The sequence below is a fragment of the Amblyomma maculatum genome, chromosome 7 (assembly GCF_055883805.1).
Source record: "Amblyomma maculatum isolate TAMU_Amacu chromosome 7, ASM5588380v1, whole genome shotgun sequence".
NCBI lineage: Eukaryota > Metazoa > Arthropoda > Arachnida > Ixodida > Ixodidae > Amblyomma > Amblyomma maculatum.
In genome coordinates this window covers 114694759-114713719 of record NC_139350.1, presented here as the reverse complement: position 1 = coordinate 114713719, position 18961 = coordinate 114694759, and the positions used below count along the sequence as shown (strand labels likewise).

Sequence of the window (18961 nt, the reverse complement as noted above, 5' to 3'; positions counted from 1 at the left end):
ACGTTTTACCCATCAAAATGGTTCAGCCTGCTTAGAGAGCAATGGATTAACTTTCTACAGTTGTGAAAAGTATGCTGAGTGCGAAAGACCGCTGGACAAGGAGACGTACGACATCGTCTCGGAGGTCTTGGCATAGGGCAGTGGTTGGCGCATTTCGATGGGCGTGCAGAAAATAGTGGTGTGAATTTCTGTGCGGACGCACTGCTTCTCCTTTATTCTTTTTTATTTTTCCTAAAAGTAGCCGTGTTATTTGTGAACTTGTTTCTAATCCGTATGCTTTTGAGCATATCGTCCTAAGCTGTGACGTTATGTAAAAGTCCGCAAAACGTACAAATAAAGACCCTCTTTACAAAGACGTACTAAAGTGCCTGCGTGACCTAGAAGCAGTTGGTATAATTTGGAGTTGATGGAAGGGCCCTGTGAGCTCGAATCCACTACCCCTGCATGCCCTTTGAGGTGAGGGCCCACAGTTTGCAGCTCCTGCCAAATGGGTTGTGTTACGTGGCCGCTTGACGAAGCGTCACCTTACGAAGAATAGATGCATAGCCGTACGTGTCAGTTAGGTGCCAGCTACAATCCTGCCAGAGCCATGTTCGCGATACTTCACTTGCAACACCGACAGCGGGGAATATATATTTTCTGCAGAACGTGACTATTAACTCTGCCACGGGAAAAACAGATTCCCAGAGTCGGCCTTTCCACCCCCTATCATAGGAAAGATTGATGTCTTTATTCGAGGCAAGGGAATATTACAGGCCACACCTTCCTTTTCCTGCAAGAAAAAATTCAACCATTAATAAACAATGAAGTGATAAAGATTTCCTAAGTAATAATATCGTTCGCTGGTTCCATAACATACCTAGACACAAGTTTTTTTCTGCAGTTTTATGTTTCTTTCCGTTAAATTTCTTTCAGTATTAACACTTCGGTTTAAATTGTTTCAAGTTTCTTCGGCCTTTGACATTAATTATGCATTACCAAAAACAGAGAGAGAAAGGTATTTAACAAAAGAGACAACGGAGAGGACGGCGAGTGGCCGAGAGACCCCGACCTGCAACTGCTTTTCCCAGAGCCATTTGGGCGCACTACAGTAGCTTGCTTCTGTGGACTCAAGCCACGATCATCACCACGTAAGCCGAGAGTTTGAGAACTGTTCTTTGTTTTCTTCCACCTCCCTTATTGTCATCTGATCGGTGCTAGCTGGCGCCTCGCTTAGACGATGTAGCACGCGCCGGAATGCTTTCACTCGATACAACTTTGCACTGATGACTCATTCCTCTCAGATAATTATGCACAGACAAGAGAGGTCTCCCAGGGCTCAGTGCTGTCTTCACTCCTTTTTAATATAATAATGTGCGCTGTTACGGTTCATCCTGATGTCACTATATAAGTATATACAGATGACATAAGATTCGTCGCCTCCGCAAATCATATTCATGCCCTCTATCGTTCACTACAGCACTTGAGGCCTGGTTTTGACAAAATTAAGTTGGCTTTAAATGAGTGCAAAAGTAGTGTGCCGAAACCCCCTTATATTTTCGTTAAACTACCTCTCAGAGGTCACACCTCAAGAGGAATCTGTGAGGTATTTAGGCAATACGCATTTTCTAGTATCGATTTGAGGCCTCACATCAAGTTTGATGTTCCGAAAGGTGAGCATGCACTTTGTAGGCTCATATTGGTAACAGTAAATTTCGAATGCATCGAGATACTCTTCGGCTTCTGCACAAAGCCTATGTGAGAACGATGCTGAAATTTGGCCGCGTTATTTTTTCTCCTTGTTGCCGAAATATCAGCTGTATCCTTTGCTGCTTTTAGAGCGACGTGCTCTGCGCCTCTGCCAAGGGCTTCCACAATAAGAACCAACCACTGTTCTATATTTGGGGGTCCGCGTTCCGGACCTTAACTCCCGTTTCCTCCTCCTAAGTGTCAGAATATTCTTGCGGTCATATGAGGCTACTCCCAGGGTGGCTGTACCTATTTTTGCGTCAAACCCGGCCCTCTTACTCACTCACCAGTGGTCAAGGTTCCGTTTGCCCTAAGTTGTTTTTACGCAAAGCATTTTAGCAAACATGGTGTTAACCTCGGTACTATAACTCCTATTGGTTGCTCAACGTCCATTGTCGATATCAATTTTTTTTCTTTACTTCCATCCTATGTGAAGTACTTACCTTCAAGTCTATTTACAGTCTCCTATCTGATCACATTGAGAAGTTCCCTGAACACACTGTAATCGCCACTGATGCATCTGTGACTGCGTAAAAAGGAGCAATTGCAATCTTTTCAGGCTCTTTTCTGGAGTCTTTCGCTGTGAGTCCCGGATTACACACCGATCTTTTTAGCGGAGTTTATGGCAATCGGGCTTCCACTATTAAAAATTCCTCGCAAAAAGTCAAACATAATTTTTCTACCAGACTCTCTTTTTGTTTTATTGTCACTGGTGTCAGCACGGAACGCTGTTTTCTGGCGCTCACTAAAGTATTTCTTATAAGGATGGGTGAAACAGATACGCTGCATCTGGGTCACCGGTCGCTTCGGCATTTTCCAGAACTAGGCGGCAGACTTTTTGGCTAAACCAGCTCTTGATGCCCCTGCTCCAAGCACCATTCCTAATATCATTGTATTTGTTATGTCCCGTTTTCAGCGTTGTCAATACATAGCCGGCTCATGCAATGATTCTTTGCTATCTACAACAGAATACCAACATCTCACATACTTATGTAAAGTTCATTGAAATCACGGCCGTGTGAGGTAACGCTGCCTCTCATGAGATGCAGGATTCCCCGTCTAAATTTTCACTTATGCAGATGCGGGTTCAGCCATACCAACCTTTGTGAGGCTTGCGGTGAGATTGAAAACATTGAACATTTCTTTCTCGCTTGGCGAAGGATTTGACATGAGAGGAGGGCGCATTCAGAAATTCCAGTAGCCCAATTGGGATTTACGTTGTCGGTCCCGCTTCTACTCTCCTTCGGTGCGAGTGCGAAAGGATTTGCGTTGCCTCAAATTTGTCAGTATTTACTTAACTACTTTTTGGCTACGGACAGTTTCTTGCTTAATGTATTCCAAATTTTCAAATCTTTAGTTTCGTATTTTTTTCCTTTAATTCAGATTTGTGATCTCATATCTTAGTTTTGGTTTAGTTTATAATTAATTTATTACACTAATTCAGCATCTGTAGGACGATTGGAAGTCCACACGGAACACTGGTCAATCCCTGTTCGTGAGTATGGGCCATTTATCAAGGAAGAAGCAGAAGAAGAAGAACTCGCTGGCAACCGACGGTCGATCGTCAAGGCTCTTGATCCGAAATCGGTTGTTCTCACGCTGATTATTCTCTGAAGCCTGGGTCACTCCAACCAAGGTGCGTGTGCTGCCTCCGGGTACCGCTTTTATGATTTGGATTCGCACCTATATCAAAAAGACAGGCTACTGGCCGCGCTGATGTTCCCTTCGCGTTATGGCTGTGCTGTGGTATCTGAGTATCTGATACGACCTTCATGTCTTCGAATGATGAGTTGCAGTTCTCCGCATATGAGCAATGTACCAGAATAGGCGGCAGCATCGGTAATCGTATGTGCGGTTAAATATACTGAAGCGGCTCAGGCTTTGAAGGGAGGAATGCGAGTTAACTTGACTAGCTGTGTTGTTTAGCTTGGCCTGACATCGCGCAGTAAATGGGAGGAACTTCGGAGTTGCCGCCATCGAGACTCGGGCGCGGCGGCTAGGTTTGAATGCGGATGTCTTGTCTCTGTAATAGAGCACTCAGCTACTGGGCCACCACGGTGGATTCTCTTCGGAGCTGCGGTCGCAGTGAATAAGAGTGGCTGTTTCTAAAAAGCAACTTCTCAGCTCCGTTTATGTATGAATGTGGGGCTTTCTTGCAATGTAGGCCCACATTTTTCTCCGAAACCAGGATCAGTGACCATTACAACGTGGTCCCGCGTAATAGCTCGACCTGCGTTTTTATATGTGTATTGTGCACAATAAGTTCCCATACATTATCGCGCATACATTTCATACTGCAGTTCTCAATACTATAGCATTTATTCTTGCAGCCTTATTTCTCAATATATTTCATCCCATTTCAACCAACGTTGCATGTATATATACATGGTGCTTAAAATTAGACGTCAACAGTTTTTTTAAACATGAAATGCACTATACAATTTATTTTCTTGTGGCATATGGCTCCAAACGAACGCAAATTGGTTAGAAAAGGATTATGGGGTCGCACTCCCGAAACGACTTACCCTATGAGAGATGCCGTGTGTGACCTACCATGTGTGCAGAAAAAAATTCCTTTTCCTAGCGCTAAGTTCAAATTATTCGTAGAGCATGATAACATTCATCATAGCTTCTTTAAAGACGTCTTTCCCTCTGTATATGTCTCTCAATATCGGCGGGACACAAAACCTGTATTTCACTTGGTACCTTTCCTAAATTTTAAAATCATTTCTTACCTGAAAATTTTGTGTTGCTAAATCAAGATGCTAAATTGCGTTTAAAGCAACTGGTTATGAGCGTCGAAGGAAAATAAAATGTACAAATTCAACATGACAAGCGGGATTTGCTTCAATATGAGAGCCCAATAGGTGGCTTAAAATGGTCGAAACGTAAGCAGGTGGAGCCACTGCCTTTGTTTTGCCATCTGCAGTATACTATGGAGAAAGCCAAATCTAGTCAAAACATTTTTCCGGTAAATGTAAAATTTCAACAACTGAACAGATAACAAAATGTACATGAGGCCCACATGGCGACACTTATTTGCATTAGGGACATTTTGGCGGCTTACAGTCTGTTTGCACCTATCTAATTTCATAGATTCCCACCTATGACACATAAAGCATAACATAGGGTGTAAAGTGAGGGCACCGGTCGTTCTAATATGAACAACACGGGTGCGCCCTGGTGTATCAATGCAATTTCTTCAATGGAGACTGGTCAAGGCCTAACGTGGGCTGCCGACAAACATCCGAATGAGTCCCATTTGACACAGATAGAGGAAGCGGATGTTGGACTGCCGATTTTCCTCCAATTTCCAAATGTGCTATTCTGACTATTTCCCTTGATGGTTTTACTTTGGACCAATGTGGGTCGCCACTCTGGATGAAAGTTTCCTTTTGATTTCGGCGGGCTACTCACTTAATGATATGGACCGACGTGGGTTCCAACTTCCACCAGGATGGGTCCAAGTATATTTGCTCAGGTTGTTAGCATATCGTGCCTATGTGGACAATTGATGGGCTTTTGTTAGGATGTGGACAAAAGCAATAAACATCAGGTTAATAGCATCTGAAACTCTTCTGCTCCTATAAAAGTGTTCAGAAAATTAGTCATCAGTTCATGACTTAGACGATCCAGTGTTGGTCGCACGACACGGCGACAAAACTCATTCGACACAGCTGCGCAATGATTTAGCCATAAACTGAACGTTCCTGACACTACTGAGAGGCGTGCGAGACTGTCATTAAGAAAACAATCACGTGAAGGAAGTAAAGCAATACAGTGTCCACGAATACCGTATTAATTGCGTGCCAGACGACATTCGCACCCCACAGGTGTTGACTGCGGGACTGCTAGACTTCGGGACCTTTGTAGTTCGGGCATAAACTGAGTGCGAAACGTCCTATCGTTCCAAAATATCGCGGATAGGCAGCATAGCCTCTTGGCGCCGCCTAATTATAGTACATTGTCCGCTAGGGACGATGAAGCTATGCGGACCCATTGGACTCGAATTATTGGTGCAAGCCAATTTGCTCGCACATAATATCGGCCACACGATCTTAACAGCATTGATATCATGGTAGGTGAACTTAGCATGTCTGTAAAGAACACTTATTGAAAACATGGATACAACAAACACACGGGAGAGCACGTATGCCTAGTTCAACCTCTTATCTTGTGTGTACTAAATAGAACTATAGTTCTATTTATACTACACTACGGAAATTAGTAGGCTCCCTAAACTAGCCTCTCATATATTAAAAATTAGGTGTGAGTAATTCCCCCTCATTTCAGAAAAGTTTACAAGGTCGCAATAATCAAGGCGAATGAAATTTCGTTATAATATATAGAAGCTTCCAACTGTTACACAAATCGGCCGTAATAATAATTTAGGGCACATATAGCACAAATAAGGGATGCAAAATTGCATGCAGATAATACTCAGGCAATGCACTGTGTTCAGCCCGCTGTGACCACTGTAGCACAGGCAGCGGCCTTGAAGCAGCAGCTAAATATGCTTTAGTGCTTATTTTTGCAGGGACAGGTCTCGCTTACCTTGAGTCAGCACTCATGTCCTTGACCATTCTGCCACTAGCAATATGGGGACTCGCGGCGTACATAACTCGATGCAGACAGGGGACCTGTTGTGGTTTTGTGAGGGCATTTAGAATTTGGGCAATCGTTGCAATACCTGCATTAGTCCCTAACAGGACTCTACTACGCAAGAACTATTTGGCACTGCTCTATTTATGCCCCACGGATTCGATATGGTGGTTGCTCGGACTAATGCCAACCAAATAAGCACACACTCAGAATAATGGTTCCTTGTGAGATAACTGACAGCAGATCCAGTAAAGGTGGGGTCACTGTGGAAAAGAACTGACGCAGTAGAAATGAAGCCATCCTCATTAGATTGCCTCGGCAAAACTGGGGCCGTGGCGGAAGAAAAAAAAGTCTTGCGTGCCTGCATGCTATCCAAGTCACTTTCTTGTAGATTACTTGAGGCAGGTGCAGCTTTTATGAGATCACTTTATGGGAAAGCCACCTTTAAGTGCATATGAGGCCGCATAAGCTTTACTGGTTTCGCTCATATCAGACGAGATGGGGCTGAACGACTGGCATTCATGCCTACTACCCCCCCCCCCCCCCAATGTCCCCAATGTAATATTTGAAGGCACCTGGTACAGAAAGCTGTGCTCTAACTGCGAAAACGTCATCTAGGTCAACGCAGGCTACCCACACACATTTGCTGAAGTTCCTATATCTGTTTAGCGCTCATGGAAGCACAGTCACGTGTCCGCACGCTGCCTACGTAGGAATAGTTATGTATATGACGGCTAGAAACCCCCTGGATGCGGGTTCGATTCTACACTGGGAATATCAGGGCTCAACACCCTGACACGTGTGCATAATGCTGTCGTGAATTCTCGCTATTCATTATTTGTAATTGTAATTACTGTTATAAATGATTTGTGTACTAATTGTAAGCATGCTCAGTCGGTTCGAAAATTTTCCTTACTTTGGTCATCGCGCTCACGTAATGTTTGCAAATATTACCAGAACATCGAAAGGCGTAACTACCTCTAACATCATGTAACTTGATGTAAAACAACAGTGTGAACAATTTCTAGCATGAAGTCTGTTCAGCGATTAAATAAAGGTGATTTATAGAACAATTCGCAGCATATTTTCTTTTGATGGCCGCGCGAAGGCCGATTTTTAACACTCGCCATTCGTCTTGGTTTCCCACTCTGCCCTCCTCTGCCTTTGTCCTGGCATTGCAGCCTTTAAAGCCTTTCTTCGTGGCTGTAGATCTCCAAGGACTGCTGATGCCAGGCTGCGGCAGTGTGCGTATCACAGCATATTTTGATGGCATCATGCTGTACGTTCCAGAAGAGTTAGCTTAAAAACTTTTATGTCCAGGATGTATACCTCAGCCGGAGGCTTCTGAGAATACCTCTAAAAGCAGCTGCTTCTCATAGAGTTCACGCAAAAGCGCATACCCGAATAATTTTTTTTCTGTTTGAAGGAATGAGCATTTTAGGTATAATTCTTGACTGCTTTTGTGTCTGGGAAGGAGTGTGGTCTTCCTTTGCGGAGGGTGTCAAGGTTCGCGCCCGATTGGCCCAATCATGATTTAGCTTTGCGTTAGCGACGGTATTTTGACTATACAATTATGCTGGACACAATTTGGCACTTGTGCCGCATTTACAAACCACCATTACGAGATATGAGTAATGTGGAGATCTGGTGGTCTTATATTTTTGACCCAGAGGAACAGAGTTAGTCGTTTTAACTGCGCTTGGAGAGCCACGCTAACGGGGGAGGTTTGCATTTCCAAACCTTTCTATCGCCTGATTTTCTTGCACTGAAGAGCCTTTCTGTGGGAATGGAATCGATGGAAAGCGGCAAACGTAATCGTAAAGCCAAAACCGAGCAAGCCCCTAAAACGGGAAAAACGTATACCCATTCCTTAACCTTGCGTGTTGGGAAATTTATGGAGCACATGGCACAAACGAGACTTGCGTGTTTCATGGAGCAAAGCAACCTATGGGCGGACGAGTTGGATGTTTTCCGGCCAGGCTTGGCGCAGAGGACGTGATACTGTGACTAAAATACGAAATATTAGACTAACGATCTGGGAACGTCAAAGTACACATGGGACTAGACCTAACAAAAGCCTTCGACAACGTCAGGCAAGAAGCTATTCTCAGTTGTCTCTAGGAGATCGGAGTGGGATCCAGAATATATGACTACATAAGAGACTTCCTAAGAGATAGAACAGCCTGCGTTAGTTTCCAAGATATTGAGTCTCCCATATTGCAGCTAGGAAGTAGGGGCATACCGCAGGGTCGCTTCTTTCCCAATTCTTCTACAACGTGGCGATAAGGGGTCTCCCAAAAGCGCTGAGTAACATCGAGGGGCTCAAATTTAGCATGTACGCGTACGACACCAATCTCTGGAAAAACCAGGGGTCTAATGCGAGCATTGAGAGACAGCTGCAGGCAGCGGCAGACACTGTAGCGGACTACGCGGCTAGTAGGGGGCATTCATGGTCACCGTAGAAATCGTAACTTCTAGTCGTCAACGCAAAATCATTGAGGTGCGAGAAATCGGAGAAATCGATATGAATGTGGAAGGAATGTCCGTACCAAAGGTTAACCAAATACGAATCCTAATGCTATACATTCAGGAGAATGGATGCAACGACGGGATACTAAAGATATCAAGGAGAGTAGCCGGGTCGGTTGATACATCATCACTAAAGAAAGCGCGCACTTTCGACAGGATACAGGGAGTAAGACAGCACAGATTTGGAAATGAATACAATATATTTCAAATACATTTTAGCACATCAATACGCGAACATTTTCTTAAAGTATAAAAATATTGCTGAAGAAAAAACTTTCCAGAAGTGGCAGTGTAAATGAAGCGTATAATAGTTTAATCACACCACAAGAAATGCATATAGTGCTCTCTGCCGGAAAGCAGACTGCACCAGGGTCTGATAATTGAGTCCCGATGCACTGGCTGCAAAACCTATAGTGCGATCGGGGATTGCTCGTGTTCTAGGCGTCTTCCGAGACTTCTTGCTCCTGTTTACTAGAGTCTTCTTCTCCTCGCTCATTATTCTTCCCTTCTCCTCATCTTTTGAAGCCCAGGGAAACTCGCTGACATGTTTATGGCGTGTACATGCGTTGTAGTGACTAGCGACGATTACGTGAAATTCGCCGCTGACTATCCAGTTGTAGCTTTGGATACAAAAGAGATAGGTGCCTCCACATAGGGTCCTTGGTGCCGCGCAAGTTAGAGGTGCATGTAGAGAGCGCTTTTGCTGCCTATGGCTTATTAACCTGTGTTTTAGATGTGCACTGATGTTACAGCAATAACGTTTTTGAAATAAATTTTACCTAAACAAGAAAAGAAACAAAAAGATTTCGTAATGAAACATGGTGTAATGTCGCCTCATGTCTGCTCTTAAGGTAAAACTTGAGCGCTTTCTAATTTTCATTTAAAAATTATATTTTACTCCCAGAAAGAAGTAGAAGCATCCAAAAATTTTATTATAATTTTAACCATTGGCACATAGTTGCGAGTAACAGAATCCACTGACTAGGCCATGAAGAGCGACCTTTCATAGGCCTGTTTCCTAATCTTCATAGGTCGGAGATAAGAGGGTGTGTTTATGTATATGCATGTTAGGTGTTCTTTCACATAATGGTGCATTTTATGTCCGCATGCTACTGTCAACTGTTTTTAGTTTCAAACTGGCGATAGGCTGAAAACAAACTCTTTCATCAGAGCTTAAGTCTGATTGTTTCAAGCAATTTTGTTTAAATATCACACATAATGGTGAAGGTCTACACATAAACATTCTTGTTGCTGGATTGCTCTAAATGAGTGTGAAAAATAAAAATGATTGTGGAGGCCACATCATCTGCTGATATATCCAGGACCTATTGAGCTGCGGCAAGAGCTGAAGGCGATAACTGTACAGGGAATAGAAACAAAATACTGCAGATTTGCATATTTAATCAAATGCGAAGTAGGTGCGTAACACTCCTTATCCCTGCTGCACTTTTCATGCATTTTACACTTTGTTATGAGGTTCTTGCGCCATTTAATTAGTAGAATGACGTTCCCACTTTATTCGTAATCGTTGTACTTCAGCCCGTCAAACCTGCACCGCAGTGCCAGACGGGCAGGCGTCATCCACTGCTACGCGAAGCAGACGCGCAGTCCAGCCGTGTCCTGAACTTTTCCTGCACCGTCTTCAGAAATGAGCGAAAACAGGCAGCCCCGCCGCGGTGGTGCAGTGGTAAGAGGCCCGACTATTGTGCCGGAGTACCTGAGTTCGATCCCGACCACGACGGCTGCGTTTTGATGGAGGCGATCGAAGAGGAATCTCGGGGCTGTGCGATGTCTGCGCATGGTAAAGATCCCCAGGTGATCGAAATTACTCCGCAGCCTTGCACTACGGCTCTTCTTTCTCTCTATTTACTTTCATTCGCCCTTGCCTCCCTTCCCTTACAGCGCGGGTCAGGTGTCGACAGAGCAAGTGTGACAAATACTGTGCCCTTCCCTTCCAGTGAGCCGTTATTATTATTATTATTGTTGTTATTATAATTATTATTATTATTATTATTACAGGCACAACGTATTTCTTTACAATGTCCTTCCGAAAGGTCTGATGGTGGGATTAGTGGGAGAGAGAGAGAGAGAGAGAGGGAAGCGCGCTTGAAGGTGAGCTCCAGTTGAGGCTCGGAGGTGAGCTCAGTTAACCCTTTAACCAGCAGATGAACAATATTGTTGACCCACTCTAGGCGGCCACAAAATGCCTCTCCCTAAAATTTAGAACGTGTTCCTCCAAATTTAGCATTTTTATAAAGTAGCCTCTGAAATAAAGATGTATGAGTCGTCAATAGATGGCCGTAATGACCGTGTTCAACCTCAAAGTGCCGTCGTCGTCGTCTTCTTCGCGCGCGCCACGTTGGCAGAGTTCTGGCCTCAGCAGATGCCGATATCCGAAGTTAAGGGTGGCGACAATTTTACTTCTTTGTAGAGGCGTCTCTAAACGTGGCCCGTACAGAATAGTATCACCTATTTCGCAGCAGAAGCGGCAGTGCCGGACGAAATAAATAGACTACAAAATTGTCGAGCTGCCAGAATAAGGTAAAAATTTACCGCCAATGATGTGCAGTCGGCTGTTTGTTTTTATTTCCACAATTGGTTTGAATGTGATACTGGACATGTAAATGAACACAGAAAACTTTGTTTAGAACTACCTTTGCGTTGCCGCTTGTGTGTGAGCTGCTCAAGGTCACTTTTCTTTTTTTTTTTTTTGGGGGGGGGGGGGGGGCAGTTTATGGCGGGAATCTGAGTACTCGTGTTCATATAAAGGTGAAATAAGCTTCGCGGAACGTTAGCTTTTAATCACTTCATTTTTTTTTTGGTTCTTGCCAGCAAGTAACGTACTTATCTTCCTGGAGCCATGGAAATAACGGTGTTTTATGGAAATCGTAGTCAATACAGGAGGTCAGAGGGCGCTGTGCTCTCTGCCATAAAAGTGTGTCAGGCTTCAAGTCCACCAAATGTGCACGTCTTTTTGCGCCTGAAAAGCGGCAACAACTGTTTTCTTCAATTACAGCTCAAATAGGACATGACTGACTCATGTCAGTGCGCCAGCTTTGTGCTCCTTATCTTGGCAGATCAACAAAATTGTTGACGTACTGTATTTTTTGACATCCTTTTTCAAACGCATTCCCATTTTTTTGGATGCACATTTAGACTAACAAAAACTAATACAAACGAAGGAAAAAACTATGGCATCGCTTTATCTGGTCTTGCCAGTTAAAGGGTTAAGCTTCTTCACGACGCAGCGAGCAGCTCGGAGCCGAGATCCAGGGAGCACTACGCGTGAGCGTCTGCTATCTGTGAACGCTGGGGAGTAACTGATGTGAAGGGAGATGCCGAAGTTGAGGACGCTTGAGCGACACACGACTGCTCACTCCGGAGTATAGTGAACTATACTCCGGAGTAACACACATTGTGCAACGCTGCCCAGTGACGGTCGCCATGCCCTCAACAGACACGTCCCTCTCTCACCGTCTTACTCCCTCACTGGGTGCATCTATTCGGCCGCTCCGCCCCCTCAGTGTTAAAGGGGGCATGAAACGGCTAGAAAGGTCACTGACAAATGTTCTCAATGTGCAGAAAAAATGCTTCCGAGCATTCGTTCAAAGTAAAACTCATCGGAAAAAATCCAGCGATTTGTTATTTATTTTTAAAAGCAGCCTTTTTTGAAATTCGCAGCTGGAGAAACTGCAGAAAGAACACGAGCTAGCCTTCTTCTCGCTGCGCGGTGAGCAAGCTGCGAAACCGACTGACTACGAAGGCCAGGTTGTTCGCCTGGAGCAGCAGATTGACAAGTACCAAACTCTGGCTGGCATTGAGGAACTGGCCCGAAAGGCTCGTGATCTGGATGCACCTCAGGCAGTCGCGGTGCCCCGACGGGCCCCCGTGTTGCAAGCTGTACCACAGCGGTCTTGGGAAGTCCAGACCACCCTCGTGTCCCTGCGGTCATGCGAGGCACAGACTGCCGCAATGGCAACCTGCGAAAAAGGGGTGCAGGCGCAGTGGAGGTTTCCTGTGGGCATGGTTCAGACGGACGAGGTGGAGCGCTCAACGCAAGAGTCTCAGGCGCAGGTCGACACCTGTCACCGGGAGTGCCAGACAGACGAAGTGCCCACTAGCAAAGAACCTAGTCCAACTTCAGTCTCTGTGACCAGCCCTGCTGCTGTGCAGCCCCCGCCTCCTCCCCCTCCGCCACCACCACCATCATCCTTTCCTTGCGCTCCACCGCCTCCTCCACCTCCTCCTCCTTCATCCTTTCTGGGTGGGGCTGCACCCCCGCCTCCTCCCTCTCCACCTCCTCCTCCGCCATCCATTCTGGGTGGGGCCGCACTCCCACCTCCTCCTCCTCCACCCCCTCCTCCCATGGGCATGGCGCCCCCACCACCACCACCACCTCCACGGCCTTTCCCAGCCATGTCCTCCATGCCCCCTCCTCCGCCCCCACCACCGCTGATGGCGCCTGTTCATGGCATGCCAGCTCCACCACCTCCTCCCCCACCAGGAATGGGGCCTGTACCGCTGCCAGCGCCCCCTGTGGGCGGCTGGCACAGCGCATATGCCATAGCCCGCAAGCAACCCGTGAACCCCAAGGCACTAATGAAGCCCCTATACGGGGCGAGAATTCACGTGCCCGCACAGCAGCCAGAGAAAGCTCCCGAGAAGGAAAAAGACCACAAAACATTGTGGGAGTGTCTGGAGGAGACTCCTCCTACAGACTGGGCTGAGTTTGCTAACCTGTTCTCAAGACAGATCCAGGAGAAGAAGCCAACTGCCAAAACGAAAACCAACCAGAAGAAAGGGAAAGAGGTGGCGAAGCTCCTTGTCCAGAAGCGGTCACAAAATGTAGGCATTCTCATATCGAGCCTTCGTCTTGAAATCTCAGACGTCGAAAATGCTATCTACAACTTTGACACATCGATTGTAAGCCTGGAAACTCTGCAAGTTCTGTACGAAATTCGCCCCACGAGTGAGGAGCTCAATTTGATCCAAGACCATCTGGCCCTGAAGCCCGACATTCCCTTGGACAAGCCAGAGCGCTTTCTGCTCGATCTGTCTCGCATCCCCGAGTATGCCGACCGTGTGGGTTGCATTATCTTCCAGTCGACGTACACAGAATCCATCAGTAGTGTGGAACACAAGCTCAACAACCTCAAAATGACATGCGAGACGCTGCTGCACAACAAGGAGGTCCACAACATTCTGGGTCTTATATTGGCTCTCGGTAACTACATGAACGGAGGGAATAGGAGTCGTGGACAGGCTGATGGCTTTGGCCTCGAGATCTTGGCCAAGCTGAAGGACGTCAAGAGCAAGGACAACTCTTTAACTCTTCTTCACTACATTGTCAGAGTCTATATAAGCAAGTTCCAAGAGAGAGCGGACATCACCCGGGAGAAGTTGAAATTTCCTCTGCCTGAGCCGAGCGACATGGAGCGGGCTGGGTTAGTCAGTTTCGATGACATCAGGGCAGATCTTAAGAAGCTTCACTCCCAGGTCGAAGGTTGCGAGACGAAGGTACAAAAAGAGCTGGCAAACTCCGACGCCGAACACCAGGAACCCTTCAAGGAGCAGATGAACATTTTCCTCAAGAAGGCTTACAACGAGCACAAGGAGCAGGAGGAGAACCTTGAGGAATGCAGGCTAAAATTCCTGGAGACCAAGGAGTACTTCAGTCTGCAGCCAAAGTCCAAGAACGAGTCCGAGTGGCCCAAGGAGTTCTTTGCACCGTGGGTGCCCTTCTGCAACGACTTCAAGAACATCTGGAAGAAAGAGGTGCAGCGCAAGATCAAGCTCGATTTTGAAGCAGCAAGGAAGAAGGTGAAGGACCTGCAGGAGGCAATTATTGACCTGGCAAGCGTCGTAAATATCAGTATTGCTCTCAACTGAAAATAAATCCTTATCAACTTCTTCGTGTCAAGATTCGGGCGAGATGATTGCTTATTCCACGCCCATGGCAGGTGCGTTCGCGACGCATGATAGTTGCTTTATAATATAAACAGCCAACGCAGCGGCGAGCTTGCAGCAGTCTTCACGATTTTGATTTGCAGGTGCAGGTGGCTTTCACGATCTTCCGAACATCTCCAAAAGCTTAAGGAACCACAATACGAAATTACACACTCTGCAATAGCTAAAGCAAGGTGCTTACCTCTAGCCGCATGTCGTAGTCGACGCTCTTCATCTCGATCACGAATTTTGCGATTACATCGGACAGCCCCACGGCGCTGGAAATTTCTTCGCGAACGCCGTAAACGGACTGAGAAGCATACATATCTTTGCCAAATTGCACACTGGTACCTTTGAAAGACTCTCATAGAAGCTGCCTCATTTGAATCCTGGAAGCAAGTGCTTCATAATGCGAGACCCGATATACAATTGGGCGCCGTAAACCGCACTGAAGAAGCCGCCACAAGCCACCAGCTAACAGCCACTTTGCTCTTCCACTAAGACCCAGTAACACTAGTCTCAACAATAAAGTTTTTTCTCTCTCACATCAACGTTTTCAATTCGCCTGAATCCGCGAAATAGCACGCGACTGCCGCTTCGTTCTGCCATTCTCGAAATACGCGCTGGAGGCGGAACAGACATAATGCGAACGGCTGTGCGGTAGGTGATGCTAGAGCTCCGGCAATGGTAGTGCCCTCATAACAGCGCACGTGGCGTATAGCATTAATAAAAGGGCATCGTAATTAGGCTTAACTATTCGTAATTAAAGATTGTGCAGGAATACTCACCTACATGTGGTCATGATGACCAGCCAGTTGAACGCGTCTACGAACTGCGGAAAGGAAAGACGCCGTATACTTTACTAATAGGCGACTTCAATGCCAAGGTAGGGAAAAAGCAGACAGGAGATCAGGCAGTGTGTGACTTTGGTATTGGTCTACGAATAGCGGGCGGCAGTTATTAAGTTTGAAGAGTGCAATAAGTCACGAATGATGAACATTTTCTTCAGCAAACCGGAAGTGGACATGAAAAATTCTTAACGAGGAGATTAATAATAAAATTGATTTGGTGTGTTCTAACCCCGCCATTATGCAGGATGTAGATGTAATCGGGAAAGTGCAATGCAGGGACCACAGGATGGTAAGGTCTGAACTTATTCTAAAGCTGAAGAAGGAACGAAACAGATTAGTAAGAAGTCCATCAATGCATTACTGGTGAGGGGGAGTGCAGAATAGTTCAGGATCTCGCTACAGAAAAGATATTAAGCTCTAACCGAGGATGACAGCATTAGCCTAGAAGCAATGTCCAATAATTTCGCAGATATCATTACTGAGTGCGCTTTAGAAGTAGGCAGTAGGATAGTTAGAGAGGATACTGGTAAGCTGTCTAAGGAGGCGAAATAGTTATTTAGGCAACACCAAAGTAAGAAAGCTTCAAATTCAACAGACCAGATACATTTGGTAGAGATATCAAAGCTAATCCATAAGCCCAAATTATCCGAAGTAAGGAAGCATAATATAGAGAAAATTGATCATGCTGTAAAGAGTAGGGGAAACCTGAAGTTGATGAAGGAGAAAAGAGGCATAGGCAAAAATCAGGTGTATCCGCTGAGGGACAAGGCGGGCAATGTCAACATGAATATGGTCAAGATAGTCAAAGTTGCCAAGGGGTACTCTATACTGTTCTCTGCTGTAGCCAGAGAGGTCAGGACAATGATGAGGTTGGCGGTAGGGAAAACCAATCAGACTTACCCGCAGTGACGAAGGACGTATTTGATTCAGTAGAAAGCTCGACGGTCATAAAGGCATTGCAAAATGAGGGTGTAGACGAGTCGTACGTGAAAGTGCTGGACGATGTATATACTGGCTGTACAGCAACCGTAGTCCTGTTTTAAGAAGTAACAAAATTTTTATAAAGAAATGTGTTAGGCAAGGAGACACGATCTCCCCAGTACGATTCATAGCTTGAATGGAAGAAGTATCCATAGATTTTTAACGAGAGCAGTTAAGGGTAAGGGTAGATAGAAACTACTACAGTAATTGTCGATTTGCTGATGACATTGCCATGCAGTAACTCGGGAGAAATGCAAAGAATAATTCATGGCCTTTATACGAAAATTACAAAAGTTGGCTTAAAAATCAATCTGCAGAAGACTAATCTAAGGTTCAACAGTCTCGGGAAGAAACAGCAGTTTACGTTAGGTAGCGAAGCACTGGAAATATTAGGCGAATATGTCTACTTAATACAGGTAGTAACCGCAGATCCGGACCTTGAAAGGGAAATAACAAGGAGAATAAGATTGGGACGCAGAGTATTTGGCTAGCACTCGCAGTTTATGACTAGCAGCTTTTCGGTATCGCTCAAGACGAACGTTTACATAGTTGCATACACATGTACTCACCTATAGGGCTAACACGTCGAGGTCAAGGGGGTTCTACTAAAGTTGAGGAATAAGCAAAGGGCTATGGAATGTAAAATGGTACGGGCAGTATTAAGAGATACGAAACCTGCAGAGTGGGTCAGAGAAATACCTCAAGTTACTGACATTTTAGTGCAAGTCAGGAAGAAATTTACATGAACAGGACATGTAGTGCAAGGTGTGTCTCATCGATTGACATGTATAGCGGCTATTGGCAAATTGATTTCGACAAAATATTGGTTGGTTGGTTGATTTGTGGAGTTTAAAGTCCGAAAGCGACTCAGTCTGTGAGAGACGCCCTAGTGGAGGACTCAGGAAATTTCGATCACCAGGGGTTTTTAACGTGCACTTGCATCGCACAGCACATATGCGCCTTGCTTTTCGCCTCCATAGAAAAGCGGCCGCCGAGACCGGGATTTGATTCCGCGTCTTTGGGAGCAGTAGTCGAGCGCCGTAACCACTGCGCCACCCCGGCGGGATAATTTCGATGAAAGAGATCGCTAGATGACCGCATTCATCACACCGGACGGCCTATTCGGGTTCAATGTGATGCCATATGGCCTCTCACCAGCATCGTTTCAACGAGTAATGGAATTGTTCTGGCGGGCTTGAAGTGGCAGATTGGTCAGGTATACTTGGATGATGTCGTTGTCTTCTCCTGTAGCTTCGAAAACCACTAAAAAAGGCTTCGGACAGTGCTAGAAGCTATCAAGTCATCAGGGCTAACTTTGAAAGCAGAGAAGGGCCACTTTGCCTACGAGGAACTGCGATTCCTGGGTTTTATCGTTAGCAAGGAAGGTGTTCACCCATCCAGAGAAAACGGTTGCGATCACGCACTTTCCATCTCCCGCCGACAAGAAAGCGTTACGCAGGTTCTTTGGGCTATGCGCTAATTATCGACAATTTGTCAGGAACTTTTCGCACATCGCCAAGCCGTTGACGCAGCTTACAAAGATTGACGTAGATTTTAAATTGGAAGGGAAGCAAGAAGAAGCCTTCGTCAAGCTTAAGCGCCGTCTACAGTCCCCTTCTGTCCTGGTCCACTTTGATGAAAACGTCGAAACTGAACTTCACTCCGACGTAAGCGGTTTGGGCCTAGGCGCGGTTCTCGTTCTGAAGAGTGCAGGACAGGATTAAGATATCGCCTATGCCAACCGTTCAATTTCGAAAGCTGAAGCCAATTATTCGACAACGGATAATGAATGTCTTCACATCATTTGGGTGACATAAAAATTTCGCCCCTATTTGTACGGACGACCATTCAGGGTTATGAAATATCACCATGCTCTCTGCTGGCTCGCCAACTTAAAAGATCACTCCGAACGCCTTGCAGGATGGAGCCTAGCGTCTTCAAGAACTCGACGTCACAGTCGTCTATAAGTAGAGCTGCAAGCCCTTTGAAGCAGACTGCTTGTCACGAGCTCCCCTTGATGCGCTACCGAAGTAACAAGGCGAAGATGCCTTCTTGTGACCGGTAACGCCAGCAGTTTTGTACAGCAGGAGCGCTTGGACCCTGAGGTAAAAGACCTTGCTGATTACCTCGAAGGAAAGATCGCTACCCCTCTTGCTGTGTTCCGGCATCATTTATTGTCGCTCGCCCTGTACAACGACGTCGTCGTTTATAACTGCGCAACCAACATAAAAGCACAGCTTCTTGTAGTACCCAAAGTCCTCTTACATGAGATTCTGCAGGCGGTGCACGATGAACCGACAGCAGGGCATCTCGGATTGGCGCGC

The 18961-nt window shown here is 45.8% G+C and overlaps 1 protein-coding gene across 1 annotated transcript; it reads left to right on the top strand.

The window, feature by feature from the left end:
• Positions 1-11162: 11162 nt before the first annotated feature.
• On the top strand, positions 11163-14748 carry LOC146184473 (formin-2-like). Its single transcript, XM_084608554.1, has 2 exons — positions 11163-11183; positions 12541-14748. The coding sequence occupies exons 1-2, from the start codon at positions 11163-11165 to the stop codon at positions 14746-14748; spliced, it is 2229 nt and encodes a 742-aa protein (XP_084464680.1).
• Positions 14749-18961: the final 4213 nt, after the last annotated feature.